Consider the following 17,229-nt stretch of genomic DNA (forward strand, 5'->3'; position numbering starts at 1 on the left):
CTCTATGAAGTTGTTGGTTGTTATATTTGTACTCTCTGTTCTTGTTCTTGTTTGATAATGAAATATATTATTATGTTCTCTAAGTAATTCAAAAGGTATGTTCTTCACCAAGTAAATTTTATGAATGGTTTCAGTTTTTTCACCAAGTAAAAATGCTTTTATTTCTGTGGATTGATGTTTGGTAGATTGATGTTGTTGTTTTGTCTGTGGTGCTTGACGCTCATCACTTACTCTCTATTTTTACTTGCAGGTCAAAATTAGCGATCAAGTGGAGCATCGTGTTGTCTTTTGTGGTCACGGACATGCTGTTTGTGTCACACAATTGAGTGGAGCATCTGGTCACGAAAAAGCTGTTTGTGTCATTGAGTGGAGCATTGGTCATGAGGGAAATAACATGTTTTTGTTTTGTTGTGGTCAGTTGTATTGTTGTGGTCAGCAGGGAAAACACATGTTTTTGTATTGTTGTGGTCAGTCGGAAAAACATTTGTATCAAAATGTATGGTTGCATCTCTATATATGTGTTTATTTAGCAAAGATTTAATTCAGAAAGTCATTCTCTCATTCTTCTATCCTTCTCACAAATTTATTCTCTAATTCTTCTCTCCTCTCACAAACTCATTCTCTCATTCTTCTCTCCTTCTCACAAACTCATCACACAAGTTCCTTCTCACAAACTCATTCTTCTATCATTCTCTCCAAATTTTATTCACAACTAAATCCAAATTTTATTCACAAACTTCTCTCCTTCTCACAAACTCATCACAAAAGCACTTTGCTCATTTTCATTACACATATGGCATCTTCTTCTTTCAACACTTTTGAGGGAGTAGATGATGAAGTGTTTGATCAATATTTTGATGAACATTTTGATCAAACATTCGAGAATTTGTCCATTTATTATGGTGATCAAGAAGAACAAAGGAAAAGAAGAAAAAAACGAGTTCATATCGAAAGAAATCATGAAGAAGCCGATGTACGTTTATGGAATGATTATTTCAATGAAACTCCAACATATCTTAAAAATATATTCCGACAATTTATAATGAACAAGCCATTGTTCATGCATATTGTTGATCAACTCTCCAACGAAGTTGAATTCTTTCGACAAAAGAAAGATGCTCTCGGAAGGCTTAGTCTCTCTCCACTTCAGAAGTGTACATCAGCCATTCGTGTTGTGGCCTATGGTACTGCGGCTGATGCTGTTGACGAATACCTCCGACTCGGTGAAATGACAACTCGGTCATGTGTGGAACATTGTGTGGAAGGAATAATATATTTATCCGGCGATGAGTACCTAAGAAGACCGACACCGGCTGATCTTCAACGTCTACTTGATATTGGTGAGCAACGTGGATTTCCCGGGATGATAGGAAGCATCGACTGTATGCATTAGGAGTGGAAGAACTGTCTCACCGCTTGGAAAAGTCAATATTCACGTGGTTCGGCAAAACCCACAATCGTTTTAGAGGTAGTTGCTTCATATGATCTATAGATATGGCATGCGTTTTTTGGACCTCCAGGTACCTTAAATGATATCAATGTTCTTGATGGCTCACCTGTTTTTGATGACATAATAAAAGTTCATGCTCCGCAAGTCACTTACTATGTCAATGGAAGAGAGTATCATTTGGCTTACTTTCTCACCGACGGTATTTAAGGGCGCAAGAAGCACAAAAACTTTAGTGAAGGACGTCTTCTTCTCTGCCTTCTCCTCTCCAAAGGCCAAGAGAAAGACTGCATCCCGCGCCTTCGCTAGCTCTTTTGGTTTCCCAAGGATAGCAGTAGCTGGGGTTCCTACCGCTTTCTTCGCTCCGCGAATGAAACAGAAAGTGAGAGGAAAAAGCACGTTCTCTCTTTGCGAGGTCCAAAAGTGGAGAACGCATAGCATTCTCTGGGCACATAGGATCAAAGGTAACGCAAAGCTTTCTTGGCAGAGTTTTAGGCGGCAAGATACTTTAGGGCTTGTTGGAGCTGTTGGGCATAACAAATCGAAGCCGAAGACATATCAAGGTAGCTTGCCTACCAAGCCGATAGGCGAAAGGGCGAAGCAACTCAAAGATCTCCGGGGTTTGAGGACGAAGGATGGAGCGTGCAAAGTCGTTCGTGCACCTGTCGTGTGACCCGTTGGTCCTAAGCAATGTCTTGCGCGAAGCGACCCACCTAGAAAGAGCTCTCCTTTATCTGGGGGCACTAATAAAATCAAACTTCGATCAGATGTGGGTATCAAATCCCACAAAGGGCTGAAAGCGGCTTTATTTGCTCAACATCAAGAAGCTGTCCGAAAAGATGTCGAGCGTGCTTTTGGAGCCTTGCAAGCTCGCTTTTCCATTGTTAAAAATCCAGCACTTTTTTGGGGTCAAAATTAGGAATATTATGAGAGCATGTATCATACTCCATAATATGATAGTAGAAGACGAACGAGATAGATACACTCAATTTGATGTTTCAGAGTTCCAACAAGGAGAAGACACCGGAAGTTCACATGTGGATCTCACGTTTTTTACAGATATTCCGACAAATATCGCCAATATAACGGATGTTCGAACTAGAATTCGTGATAGACAAATGCATCAACAACTGTAAGATGATTTGGTTGAACATATATGACGTAAATTTAGACGTGATGGAGACAACTACTGAGCTCGGATGTTTTTTCAAATTATTCTCGATTATTGTACTAATCTTTATTTTTATGTTTTTAAAAAAATCTATGTTTAAATGTTATCTTTTGATAAGTTTTTTAATAAATAAATTTTATCTTTAAAAAAGAGTTTAATAAATTTTTTTTAAAACCCCTAAATAAAAATCTTGCATTGTAATCCAAAAAGAATGGTGTCTCTTATGACAGTCTCTTAAATTACTTTTACTAATTAAAAATGTTTAAGGGACCCAGAGTGAGTATATAGGATAATCATGCTCTAATTCTAGATCCTATGATGACATTTTGAAACTTGCGCCACTTCCTCTATAATATAAACTAGATTTTGACCCGCGCAGGCGCGCGGGTGTATATTTTGAAAAATATGTTGATATTTGTTTTTCATGTAATTATTAGGATTTGGAAAAATGAATCCGAGGAACATAACCGATACCGATCCAAAGATATAGTACCAAACCCAAACATAAATTGATTAAATATTCTAATTATTCAAAATTTTGTTATTTAGAGAACCGAATCTGATCCGAACCGAAGTATTTGGGTATCCGAATTTATCTAAAAATAGATTTATATACTTATATATATTAATTATTTTTAGATTTAACGTATATAAAACATCAAAAATGATACTTTTAAATTGGTTTAAATACTTGAAAATATATATAGATAGTCAAAAGTAAATATCTGAAATAGTTAAAGTATACTCAAATCACCAAAAATACTTAAAATAATTATTGATTTCGTATCCAAAATTTTAAATCAAGCCAATTGATATGTTAAACTTAAGTATTATGACATATGTTATTCAAATTTATACGTAATATATTATTTTATTTATACATTTTGAGAAATTTAAAATATATAATGATTTAAGACTTTAAAAATAATTTAAATTAGTTATCCAAACCCAAACCAAACCCGCAAAGATCCAAATCGAACTCAAACCAAAATTTAGAAACATTCTAATAAGGCTGAAATCTTTGACCCCGAAAACCCAAAATACAAACCGATCAGAACTAAACCCGTATGGGTATCCAAAAGCCCATCCCTAGTCATTATTATATATCGTATTTTATCATCATATAATTAATCGTATTTTATATGTACCATCATATAAGTAATCATATAATTAATAGTATTTTATACATACCATCATATAAATAATTACATATATTATATTTTTAAAACTTAATATGAAATATGAAAACCATAATTTGAGTTGGTATTTCAAATTGGGCTTTGTATTATATTTTTCTTATATATATTGACAATATTTTTTTATAATGGTTATTGAAAAATAGTTTAGTAAAAATCCATTTTTGAATATATGTATATTTTTGAATCAATTTTTGATATAAATCAAATTTAAATTATTATTTTGATTTGAAATATGTATATAAAGTTTAAATTTTGTTTTATGGTTAGTTTAGAAAAAAATTTTTAGGGAATTAGATTGACCCATTTTGGTATATTTTAAAAGTGGCCTAGATAACTTTCAATTTTTTAAAAAAACATAAGCCCATTACTTTTTTTCTTAATACTACTATTCTTGTTTTCAAACAAAAATATTTTTTTTTAAAGACTGCAATCCATGTTTCCAAACACTCCAAATTTTTAAAAGTCCTATTCAAGTCTCCAAACACTCCAATTTTGTACTTGAGTTTTAATAAGATAGATAACCATATGCTCATCATCTTTTCACTTCATCAAAAATCAAAAGGTACCTCTCTCAAACTCTCTTGCTTTCTCAAATTTTCAATATTTTCGAACCATTCTACTACTGTATTGTCTGTGATTTCTTCAATGTACTCAAGTTCTTCATCTGTTCTTCGCCAAAAATGTCTTTGATCCGCAAATGTTTGACCAAAGAAAAATAAATTGTTCCTGCACCGAAGTCAGCATCAGATGAATCTGTATATTTAGTCATGCCGTTCCGTTGATCAGAGGCCTTCCATTGCACTGAGAGACACAACTACTCTTGACTCGGCTCAGCTTCATTTGGATCAATTTTCTGAAGACGCAATCCATCAAGATCGTGAGGGTCATGAAGACATTGTCTCCACGGGTGTTATGGTTAAAAATGGAATTGGCGAAAAGAGAGTTGTTGATCATGAAACCACCAAAAGTGGAGTTGATACATGAGAGAACAACATATATGCTGAAGAATATGAATCGTCTTTAGAGGAATATCTTATGTTAGTCAGCACTCAGCAGAGGAGGAAGTTATGTTCTTCCATACGCAATCCTAAAACCCTCAATTTTATCATATCGGGTTGGCGGGTACCAATTCCATCCAGACCCACTCGCCCCACATAAATTAAACTCAACTCACACTCGCGTCCACAGTTCAAATATTACGCATCTGTCGACATGCGCCCGCCTACAGTGGTTTAAACAAAGTTGGTCCCCGAGTTATGACTCAAATTCCCATCTCTACATCTACCTTAATGAATGTAGGGTCATAGTGATAGAAGGAGTGATTTCCATTTTCATGTTTTGTCCTCCTATGTTTTGTCCACTCTTGTCTTCTCCATGTTCCCAGATTTTTTATTTGGTACGGTAGAAAAGAATTTCTTCATTCTCATACCACGGGAGCTTTCAAAACAAAAAGATTTCATATATCAATTACCTTGTTCTATCTGGGATACAAATGTTAAGCTCTAAAGCTCTTGCTATTTCAGAAATGCCTTCGTTATTAGTATTTACCAAGGTTACATAATCATCTTTACGTCCTCTTTATTCATTGTAAGTGCATCACCATCATCTTGTGATTGAGTATGGTCTAATGTGCTTGATTCAAACTATTCTTGCAGTTATTTTAAAATGACATTAGGCATTAGCTATAGCATTACAAAATCTCAGTAAACTCCAAAAGAGCAAGAAATAATGAATCTACTCGATTTTTTTTTGGTTTGCTAGTTTCTAATGGACACAAGTTGTTGTTTTGCTAAGAATGTTAAATTTCATTTAAAATGAATGAAGGTTACACTTTTGTACCTAAAACAAAAGAAACCATGGCAAAAAGATAAAAACAAGTTGTTTTGCTAAAAAATACTAGGATGTTTTGAAAGTTTCCCCTATTAGAGAGTACACACCAAGAATGAATGTGTTGTCCTTTTAGACACTTTTGTTTGCTCTTGGGAAAATCTTTCTAACGTGTATTATGGTCAATATTTCTAACGTACATTACACTTTTGAATGGAGCATATTTATCTCATTAACCATCCTCCATTCATTTTATGTATTAAAGTTATGGTGTATGATCAGAGTCAAATCCTTTTTTTATTTATAAGAAGACCCTTGATTTTTATTTACATTTTTTTTTCTGAACGAAGACGCTTGGTTACAGCTAGAAACACAGCCTTGTGATTTTATATATTACTATCGATTTATTAAGTTTATATTCACCACATACATTAGTATTTTAATTTATAAACTCCCTTGTTTTTCTATATTCAGAACAACATGCTAATCACTAAACCGTATATGATAAGGATCTTAGATTGCAAGTTGTTTAAAAAAAAAAAAAGGCTGATGTTATCCGTAATCTAATTATAAAGCGATAATTGCTTAAATAATATGTCTTCCTAATTTAATTGGTGAAGCCGGAATAAAAAGTCAACCATAAACCCATCTTCCTCCTTTTAATAGAAACACAGGAGACGGCCTTTCTTCGCACGTCTCTCTCTTTCTAAACTCTGTCAACATGTCAGCAGCTCTAACTTGCTCTGCCGCCGACCTCTCCTCCCTGCTCGGTCCCAACGCCACCGCAGCAGCGGAATACATCTGCGGCCAACTAGGCACTGTTAACAACAGATTCACCGATGCAGCCTTTGCCATAGACAACACCTACCTTCTCTTCTCAGCTTACCTCGTATTCTCCATGCAGCTAGGCTTCGCGATGCTCTGTGCTGGCTCCGTTAGAGCCAAGAATACGATGAACATCATGCTCACCAATGTCCTTGACGCTGCAGCCGGAGGACTCTTTTACTATCTTTTTGGTTACGCCTTTGCCTTTGGCGGATCGTCCGAAGGATTCATCGGAAGACACAACTTTGCTCTTAAAGACTTTCCAACTCTCACCTCCGACTACTCTTTCTTTCTCTACCAATGGGCATTCGCAATAGCAGCAGCTGGAATCACCAGTGGGTCCATCGCTGAGAGGACTCAGTTTGTGGCTTACTTGATATACTCTTCTTTTTTAACCGGATTTGTTTATCCGGTTGTCTCTCATTGGTTCTGGTCACCAGACGGATGGGCCAGTCCGTTCCGTTCACCAGAAGACCGTTTGTTTGGCACCGGAGCCATAGATTTTGCTGGCTCCGGTGTTGTTCACATGGTTGGTGGCATAGCGGGACTAATGGGTGCTCTTATCGAAGGTCCTAGACGTGGCCGGTTCGAGAAAAGTGGTCGTGCTATAGCTCTACGTGGCCATTCTGCTTCCCTTGTTGTCTTAGGGACATTCCTCCTTTGGTTCGGTTGGTATGGTTTCAACCCTGGTTCCTTCGCAAAGATCCTCGTTCCGTACGAGTCTGGTTCGAGCTACGGCCAATGGAGCGGAATAGGCAGGACGGCGGTTACGACCACGCTTGCTGGATCCACCGCGGCTCTAACCACACTATTCGGAAAACGTCTCCTCTCTGGTCATTGGAATGTAACTGACGTATGCAATGGCTTGCTTGGTGGGTTCGCGGCGATAACCGGGGGTTGCTCTGTGGTGGAGCCGTGGGCTGCGATTGTCTGTGGTTTTGTGGCTGCCCTCGTCCTCATCGGATGCAACAAGCTCGCAGAGATGGTGCAATACGATGATCCCCTCGAGGCGGCGCAACTACACGGAGGATGCGGCGCGTGGGGGCTTATATTCGTGGGACTTTTTGCAAAGGAGAAGTATGTGAACGAGGTTTACGGCGCGGCACCTGGAAGGCCATACGGACTGTTTATGGGCGGAGGAGGGAAGCTGTTGGGAGCACAGTTTGTTCAAATACTTGTGATTGCAGGATGGGTTAGTGCTACCATGGGAACACTCTTCTTCATCCTCAAGAAGCTTGACCTGCTTAGGATCTCGGAGAAGGATGAGATGGCCGGAATGGATATGACACGTCACGGTGGTTTTGCTTATATGTACTATGATAATGATGACGAGTCTCACAGGGCCACTCAGCTCCAAAGAGTTGAACCTTGATCTCCTTTACCCTCGCTCGGCTACTCATTCTCGCTTTAATTTTCAAGCTTTCTAATAATTTATATCTTTTTAGTATTTATGGGGTTATTTTTATATGGTTTCAAATGCAAACTTTGTTTTGATATTGTGTGATCTATCTCTGTGTTATGTGTGTTTCAAGGTGAGACAGTTGACAAAAATTACATGTCATATATAGTTTATGATATTTGAAAATCGTTTTCAGTTGATTACATACTTGCATGTTCTCTTACACGGTCATATTAAAGCGTTTGTGGAACTTTATATATGTACCATACATAAATTATAAAGTTCGGTTGATTTAGATAGAATCGTGTTTCTCGAGTGCGATGAGGCGGCGATCAAAACTTCACGATCCCTTGCCTTCAGTGGTTTGTAAGACTGCTTAATAGATCCATCCCCAAACCTGATTCTCTCATCACTCCTTGGAAGGATTCTTAAGTGGCAAGTTCTCTCGAGACAGAAATGAATTTTTTATATTAGATATATGAAAACAAGACACACCAATCAATTTACGAGCTTTCTTCCAAATAGAAACTGGCAAAATAACAAATATATATATATATATATATATATATATATATATATATATATATATATATATATAATGTACTTCTATCGCAGAGTTGGACTATTTGATCAAATATATAAATAGGCAGCATTAGGCCTGAGACTTTTATCCGAGATCCAGATTTGATCCGAGATCTGATCTGGATCCGATCCAAAAATCCGGATATCCAGAGAGGCCGAATCCGGATCCAGATAGTAAAATGTTAGATCCGTGAAAGCCGAATCCGGATCCGGATATCTTGATTTTTTAGTCCGGATATCCGAATCCGTAAATTTTATTAATAACTATTTCAAAAATAGTAATATCTATATATAAAAATTAATTTTATTTAATATATTTTCATTTTATAATAGTATATATAAATTTTATGTAAATTTTGTAATATTATACATAGAAATAACTAAAAACATTATATATATTTTTATTTTTAAATTATTGTTAATATTTTATATATATTAATATTATTTTTTTTTTATTTTAAGGAACCAAATCCGGATTCGGATATCCGCCGGATATTATAATTTTTAGAAGGATATCCAACACCCGGATATCCGCAAACTCCGGATAAAGATAGTAAAATTATGGATTCGCCGGATAAAGATCCGGATCCGGATATCTTAAAATTGCCTGGATATCCGATTCGTCCCAGGCCTAGGCAGCATGGATGATTTTATTCCGTGTAGAAACAAAAAATGACTTTTTCAGTTCTCTTCTTTTTTTGTATCAACTAAATGGAAAGAGTTTCTCTCTACATAAACATGAAATACCCCCATAAAATTGTATTCACCATTCATCCCGGCCCTCGTTGTCGCTAGGTTAAAGCTCATAAAGCAAAAACTTTAGCGCCAGAGCATAGATTATATACAATTTAGGGCGATAACAATACTTAGAGCAGCTCCAACGGTAGAGTCTTTACGAGTATATGAACTTTTAAGATAATAAAAATAGTGAAAAATAAAAAAGAGAAAATGATGTTAAAAAATTAGATCTTTGCAAGGAAGTAACGCAATGGTAAGACAAACATCCAAACCTTATTACCTTGTCTTCCAAACTGATGTCAACAGATACAAGTTCCGCCTGTAAGGAAACAATGGTAAATTAAGTTACTAAATAGCTCCAGCGGATGAAAGAGCATGGCATACATATACTCATCCAGATTCATACCGAGAAAAAACTAAAATTTTGAGTCTAATAAGAAAACATCAAGCAATTTGATTAACGGAATGCCAACACATAACTTCAGGATTCATCTAGACAATCGCTCCAGCAGAGGAATGCAGCAAATGCAAATATCAGGCTTTACTAAAATATACTCATAGATCATAAATAACTGGGATTTGTTAAGTATAAGTTCTTAATAGAAGATACTATGTCGGTTTGTGTGAGCTGCAAAAAGTCATGAAAACAAAAACACATCGTCTAGCTCTACTTCTATCCAATTTTGGCATGATCAAATTGGAAATCATATATAAGTTATGTCGTCAAAATTTGGGGAGATGTATAGTTATATTTCTTCAAAGATCTGCTACTTTGTGTATATTTGATTATTTTCCCTGTTTATAAAGGCAATAGTCCATTTTAAATTCAATTTTGTTTTCTTAGCATTCGAAACAATAGTGCTTTCCTATTGTGGTTATGTTACTATATTGGTGTGACTGGTAACCATCATAGGAACAATAGGAACTGATAGGAAAGGAATGAATAGGAATAAATTTTTAGGAATGATAAAGAATGATGGTTCCTTATCAAAATTGATGAGGAATTGATTTGATCTATAATTCTCTACAAATAAAGGAATAAAGAGGAATGAAAAGGAAAACTTATTCCTTATGAATGGTAAAATGTTTAAGGAATATTAAGGAACATAGTGTTCCTCTTCATTCCCTTGGTCACCAGTCACACATTGTTTATTTAAGCATTACGTCATTGACTACTTAATTTGGGGTATGAGTAGTTGAATAATTTTGAAACTTCCCAAATAGTTTCAAAATTTATTAGGCCTGGGCATTTTACCCGGACCCAAAGATCCGACCCAAAACCGGCCCGAAAAATCCTGATCCGATCCGAAACTGATCCGATCTTTTTATCCTATTGGGTCTTGTTGTGAAGGACCAGCGGGTCTTGGACCCGACCCGACCCGAGACCCGAGTGGGGTATCCGAAAACCCGAAACTTCTAGTATATATTAGGTATATATGGATGTTTCAGTTTTTTTTTGGTATTATAGATATTTTTTTTATGTTTCAAATTTTAGTTTTTGGGTATAGTTTTGGATTTCGGATAAAAATTTTGATTTTCAAAAATATAATTGGGATAATCAAATAAAATTTTGTATATTTTTCATGTCTTTGTATCAGATTTTAGATAAAAAAGATTTCATATTTTTGAGTATTTAAATATTTTCAGATATTTTCTGTGTGTTTTAGGTATTTTTTGAGTTGAACCCGACATGATCCCAACCGAACCCGATTTGTAACAGAACCAAATTCGAATCGACAAACACTAATTACCCTATTGGATCTAATTATCTAAGACCCAACCCTACCCGGATCCGAGAAGAGCCGAACCGACCCCGAACCGAGAATTTTAAATTACCCTATCGGATCCTAAACTCTTAGACCCGAAGATCCGGACCCGCAACGATCCGACCCGAACCCGACCCAAGGACCCGAATGCCCAGATCTAAAATTTATAGTCATCTCAACAAGAAAAAAGTGTGAGACAGACTTTTTGCATCCCAACGTTTATAAACGAGAATAAGTGATTTAAAAAAAAACAATTATGTATGTTTTACAGATATTTTTCATTCCACCAATTATGAAAAAGACTCTGAGTGACAAACTTTAGTATGTAAGTATGTATTCAAAATTGTCTCTATGTCTAAAACTCCAATTATGTAATGTTTATTTGTATGATGAGATGAAGAAAATAATTAAGAACCGTATGTGAGGTCAAGTAGTGATGACTTCCTTACCAACATAACTAAGCATCAGTTAATTGTGTCTGGTATTTGTGACTCTAGGGATCTGAGGATGCAGTTGCAAGCCACTCTTCCACTGCCTTTTGATAATGGCTTGAAGGAAAAAAATAGTAAAGGGATGAAGGATGAGGTAGCTGAAGCCAGGAGTCAACTCTTGTATGATCTTCAAGCATGTGCCGTATTTGTGCATTTGAGAGTGTGAGAAAGGTATTGTAGAGCTTCTCAGTAACCGCCTTTGCAACAGATTGGTCAGGCAATGAGATCATGTGTTGAAGAAGAATGCTCTTGAAACTCAAAAAAAAAAAAAACAATATGTTCTAAGAATCAGACCAACGAAAAAGAACAAATGTCTACACAAAAGCATTAAATTAATCATTCATGAAGCAAGAGAGTCGAACAAGTTTATCATGTTTAAGATGAGAAACAAGAGAGAACAGAACCTTTGTAAAAAAATCCTTCAACAATTGTAAAAAGTTTTGGTGTCCATTATGATCATAAGACACACAAAGTATGTTCACTAGTTTCGAGAATCAAAACTGCATAGAAAAAGATAGATATTTTTAAGGGCTTATTTGTGATATAACCAAAAAAAAAGGTAAAATTAGTTTTGTAGAAAAATGTTAGAGAGAGATAGGAAGAGAGAAAAGGAGAGAGGGTGTGATTTTGGTTATATAATGAATTATGAGTTTTTGTTTGGTTATATCACCTAATTTCCCTATTTTTTTTTTTTTTGCTAAAAAAATTTTTATAGACAACCACAAAACGACATATTCATTAAGAAAAAAATGACAACCTAATTTCCCTATTCTTAATGTAATATTATAGACAACCACAAAACGACATATTCATTAAGAAAAAAATGAACCTGTAGCTCTTGCGTAATGAAAGGGTGGATTAGATGTGACATGAGATGAGTTTAATAGTCCACCATACATCAGAATCTCAAGGAACAGATTTTCCAACATATTACACTGTATTTTCGGAGCTAGTACTAGACGTAATATGTTTAACTAGTACTATGACGAAACAACCTAAAAATAAAAAAATAAGCATAAGAATCGAATAGAAGCAAAATATAATCTAAAAACTATTACGATTTTTTGTTTGTTAGTGAATAATACGTTGTGAAATCTTATTTATTTGGCCCTGTTCGTTTGTATATCTGGAAGATGAATCCAGATGGTCCATCTAGATATTTTACCCAGATGCTCCATCTGGATGTTGTTTGTTTCTTCATTTCGTCCATGCATCATCTGAATGCAACTATGTTCGTTTGTTTTTCATATTTTAACTTCCATTTGCATCCAGGTGGACTTGTTAATAAAATGACTAAAATATAATTTTTTACATTTCGGCGGAAATATAGCATTTTTACGGTTTTGGCCGAAAATATTTTTGCGGTTTTTGAGAAAATATGTGTTTTTTCGCGAAAAAGTGTATTTTTATAGTTTTGGCGAAAAAATACGTTTTATGGGTTTGCCGGAAAAATACGTTTTTGCGGTTTGGACGGAAAAAGTGTGTTTTGAAGTTTTGGTGAGAAAAGTGTTTTTGACGGAAAGGTTTTTTTCACAATTTTGGCGGGAAAAGTTTTTTTTTCTCGATTTTGACGGGAAAAGTTTTTTTTCACGGTTTTCGCGGAAAAATACATTTTTCCGGTTTTGACGGGAAAATGCGTTTTCCGGTTTTGGCGGGAAAATGCATTTTCTGGTTCTAGTAGGAAAATACGTTTCCAGTTTTGACAGGCATATGCGTTTTTCGGGTTTTGGCTTCTGGTTTTTCCGGTTTTAACGGGAAAATGCGTTTTTCTGGTTTTAATGGGAAAATGCGTTTTTCCGGTTTTCGCGGGAAAATGCGTTTTTCTGGTTTTAGCTGAAAAATGTGTTTTTTCGATTTTGGCGGGAAAATGCATTTTTCCGGTTTTGGCGGGAAAATCGTGTTTTTCGTTTTTGGCGAGAATTTGTTTTCCGGTTTTGGCGGGAAAATTGTGTTTTTCCGGTATTGGCGGTAAAATTGTGTTTTTCAGTTTTGGCGGGAATATGTGTTTTTTGGGTTTTGGAGGGAAAATGCGTTTTTTTTTGTTTTGACGGAAAAATGTGTTTTTTCGGTTTTGGTCGAAAAGTGCGGTTTTACTGGTTTAGCCAAAAAATGTGTTTTTTATGAAAATGTGTGTTTTATGTTTTTTTTTTTGCGGAAAAACGCATCTTACGGTTTTGGCAGGAAAGTGTGTTTTTTCAGTTTTTGCGAGAAAATGCATTTTTTGGTTATAGCGAAAAAATGTATATGCAAAAAAATAGAATTTACGGTTTGAAAATAATATTTTGATTTTAAAATGTCATTTTTGTCATTTATTATTTTGGACTGAACTAGATGCATCTGCATCCAGATGCACCATCAAGACTCACCTTCATTTGGATGAGAATTTAAGATGAGTTTTTAAAAATTCAGCTGGGTGATCCATCTGAATGTAACATTATAATGCATAAAACGAACATCAATTTGCATCTTCACCCAAATGGATCACCTTGGGTGATAAAACGAACATGGCCTTTATATTATTTTCAAGCATATGTTCTACATTTTGTGTGTTATAGAAAATGCATACATTTTTATAATAATTCGTGTCTTCTACTTTGATGTGACTTTAATCTTGTAATTTTAATGTAGTTCGATAAAATTTAGTTAGTAAAAAAAAATCAAGATAAGTAAATAAGTAATTCAAAAATTATATTGACTCCAGTCATTTTCTTTACTGAGAAAATGGTCGTTTAAATAGCAAACAGTCATTTAATTACCAAACTTACTATCAAAAGGAAACGTTCAAATCTGGCCAGACAGATGAGAGAGTCTTCAAGCGTTGTTGTAACTTGTGAGCCCCATAAATTTATAGGAGACACCTTCAATATAATTACCAGCCACATCTGCATTCAAAATTGAAGTTTTACTTACCACACTCTGGTTGTTTCTTTATTCAGTTTTTCTTAGAAGCAAATTAATCTCATACATACAAATCCTTCAGTAGCGGCTTACACTGTTTGTTGATAGCACTACTCAGCTTGGTCTCTTTCCTATTTTTCCCGGTTCTTGGGTTGGTTCTTGATATAACACATGGTGTTAATGTTTGTGTTTCTTTCACTTGAAACATAGCTAGTGGCCATCGGTGAAACCAAGAAGAATGAGCAGTGCTAAACATAACTTACATGTGGTTGTGGTTGCCACTTCACTGTTGCTGCTGCATTGATTACTAGTTGGTTGTCATTCAGGTTGGGGGATTAAAGCCATGTTTCGAGGGCTTGATGATTTTGTGAATTTGGGATTAAACAAAATTTATGAATATATCAAATACTTCACATGATTGAAATCTAGTTAGGAGATAAAGAGGTTTCCTTGTTTTATCTTCAGAATCATTCAAGGAAAACAGACATCATTACAAAACTGTCCAAAACTGAACATGTCAGTGACGATACTCTCAGTGTAAGAGAAATTTTTACTTTGAAACATATCAAAATGAAACCTCCACCACTACTCACTAGTCAGTAACACATAGCCAATACCTATTGGGATCATAGAGCTATGTAGGAGATGGATTACATCCTTCCACAAGGCCCGCCAAATAACAGGTCCTAGCCCATTAAACTCAGCTAGTTTAGTCGGCTCAGCGGCTAAAGGTGCTGACTCGGCTCCAGAGTACTTTTAGCCGATCAGATAAGCCGATCGATGATACTCGGCTTGGAGGGAACAGTTCCAGGGCCTGCATACTCGGCCTTTGGCGACGAGGCCCAAAAGACAGGGCGATTAGGGCATCACCGGCAAGGACACTATAAAAGGAGAAGAACATACAACGACAAAGGGACTTTTGGACAAACTACACACTAAGCGGCTAGATTTAGGATTTCCCATCGATCACTCTGATCTTGTTGTTTAAACCTCTATCTTGTCTCCTTATTTTCCCGACAATCTTGTAATCCCTTGTTTGATTCTAATAAAACGTCTTTAGTCACCCTATCTTGAAGTTCATCTTTCCCATTGACTGAATCTCGTACAAACAATTGGCGCCCACCGTGGGGCTGACTAAAGCAACGTTCTAGATCTACATGGCTCAAGACGACGCCGCCTTCGGCGCTCCAGGCGAGGAACCGACGCCTACGCCTGCGGCCGCGCCGCCCATCACCTCAGATTTCATGAGCTCCGTCATGGCTCGACTCGCTCGCCAAGACGAAGTCCAAAAGACAACCAATGACCAACTCGCTGCGTTGGTCGCGGCGCTCACAGCTCCTGAGGGACAAACGAGCCGTCCCCAGCAGATACGCCGCCGTCTCTTCAACACAAACCCTACGGCAACCGGAGTCGACCATATCTCTGACGACTCGGAGCCTAACGAAGCCCTTCTCGCGGACGCTCTCCCAGCAGGTTCAGATCTCACGACAATACGCGAGCTCGCCGAGCTCAAACTCAGCCTTCAACAAATGGGAGAGAAGATCCACCAAGTAACCAGCGCAGCTCCGCAAATAGAGAGTGTACTCGCCGCAACCTCGCGTACTCCTTTTACTCGCGCGCTAACTAGCGTCCAACTCGGAAAGATAGAGAAGCTGCGCCTACCCGAGTATAAGCCCGGCGGAGACCCGGTGGAACATATGACCGCTTTTAACATCGCAATGGCGCGAGCTCGACTCCCTGACGACGAAAGGGACGCAGGTTACTACCAGCTGTTCGTCGAGACTCTTCACGAGCAAGCCCTGACTTGGTTCTCCAAGTTGGAGGAGAACTCAATCGGATGTTTCCGCGACTTATCAGCAGCTTTTCTCAAGACATACATCATGTTCACAAAGCGCAGCGCCACCGCATCCAGCCTATGGAACCTCAATCAGAAGAAGGACCAGAGCCTGCGCGAGTACATGGAAAAATTCAAAGCTGTGGTGTCAAAGATTGAAATCCCAGACGGGATCGCTATCGACGCCTTGCGCAACACCTTGTGGGTCCACTCCAAGTTCCGAGAAGACTTGTACCAGAACCCAACCAAGTCGCTCCAAGACGCTATCGCACGCTCCGATAACTTCATCCGAATGGAGGAGGACACCAACGCAATCCTCAGCAAGATGAGCGCGCCCAAGGCTCCAGCGGCTAAGAACGCAAATGCGCGACAAGAACCGCGCCAACACGCTCCAAACGACAAAAACGGTCGCAAAGACAGTTACATGTATGTCGTTAACGAGAATAACTCACTAATCTCCACTCTCGTAGTTCGCGGGGAGGGGTGGAACAAGTGGGTAAGAGAACTCGAGTCGCCCGACCAAAAAGTCGATTCTGTTTGCACCACCCAACCCGCAGCGGGAGTCGGATCAGCAGCAGGGCCTTCCCGGACCGTCGACCTCACCAAACATTGCAAGTATCGCGACGTAAAAGGACACGATACCTCAGAATGCAAATCTCTCTACGCGTATTACCTCTCGTCCCTTGCAAGCGGCGAGTTTAAGTTTGAGCCATTGAAAGCCAAACCAAAGAACGGTAAGAGCTGGAGCAAGAATAAAGAAAGAAGGGCCCAGCGCAAAGCCACTGGCAAAGGTCGACAAAACGACGCTCCGCAACGAGACGACGAAGAAGAAACCCCAAGGGATAACGGCGGGGGAGACTCCTCAGCCGACGAAGAGTATCCGGCTAATCGCAGACGCATTGAGGTTATACTCTCTCAGCAATCCTTGTCGTCCGACGAAGATAACGACGATTCGCCTGTACTCGGAGACCTGAGAGACAGCCTTAAACGGAAGCTCGAACCGGAAAATGGAGGCGATACCACACGCAGATATCTCTGGACGATGCTGGATG

At 37.6% G+C, this 17,229-nt stretch overlaps 2 protein-coding genes and 1 long non-coding RNA gene across 3 annotated transcripts; 2 read left to right on the plus strand and 1 right to left on the minus strand.

Annotated features, from left to right (window-relative positions):
• The first annotated feature begins 1,610 nt into the window (after positions 1-1,610).
• LOC103833201 (60S ribosomal protein L2, mitochondrial) lies at positions 1,611-2,120 on the plus strand. Its single transcript, XM_033276135.1, has one exon. It carries the CDS (start codon positions 1,611-1,613, stop codon positions 2,118-2,120), a length of 510 nt encoding a protein of 169 aa, XP_033132026.1.
• A 2,189-nt stretch (positions 2,121-4,309) lies between these two features.
• Positions 4,310-8,075, plus strand: LOC103831827 (ammonium transporter 1 member 3-like). Its single transcript, XM_009107764.3, has 2 exons — positions 4,310-7,930; positions 7,962-8,075. Exon 1 carries the CDS (start codon positions 6,366-6,368, stop codon positions 7,839-7,841), a length of 1,476 nt encoding a protein of 491 aa, XP_009106012.2. The 5' UTR covers positions 4,310-6,365; the 3' UTR covers positions 7,842-7,930; positions 7,962-8,075.
• Positions 8,076-9,064: 989 nt separating this feature from the next.
• Positions 9,065-13,361, minus strand: LOC117127971. The gene is made up of 2 exons (XR_004451012.1): positions 11,404-13,361; positions 9,065-9,507 (listed from the first exon to the last, which is right to left on the minus strand). It is a non-coding gene; the product is annotated as an uncharacterized LOC117127971 (long non-coding RNA).
• Between the last annotated feature and the right edge of the window lie 3,868 nt (positions 13,362-17,229).

This window comes from Brassica rapa, chromosome A01, assembly GCF_000309985.2.
Source record: "Brassica rapa cultivar Chiifu-401-42 chromosome A01, CAAS_Brap_v3.01, whole genome shotgun sequence".
In the NCBI taxonomy this organism is placed as follows: domain Eukaryota; kingdom Viridiplantae; phylum Streptophyta; class Magnoliopsida; order Brassicales; family Brassicaceae; genus Brassica; species Brassica rapa.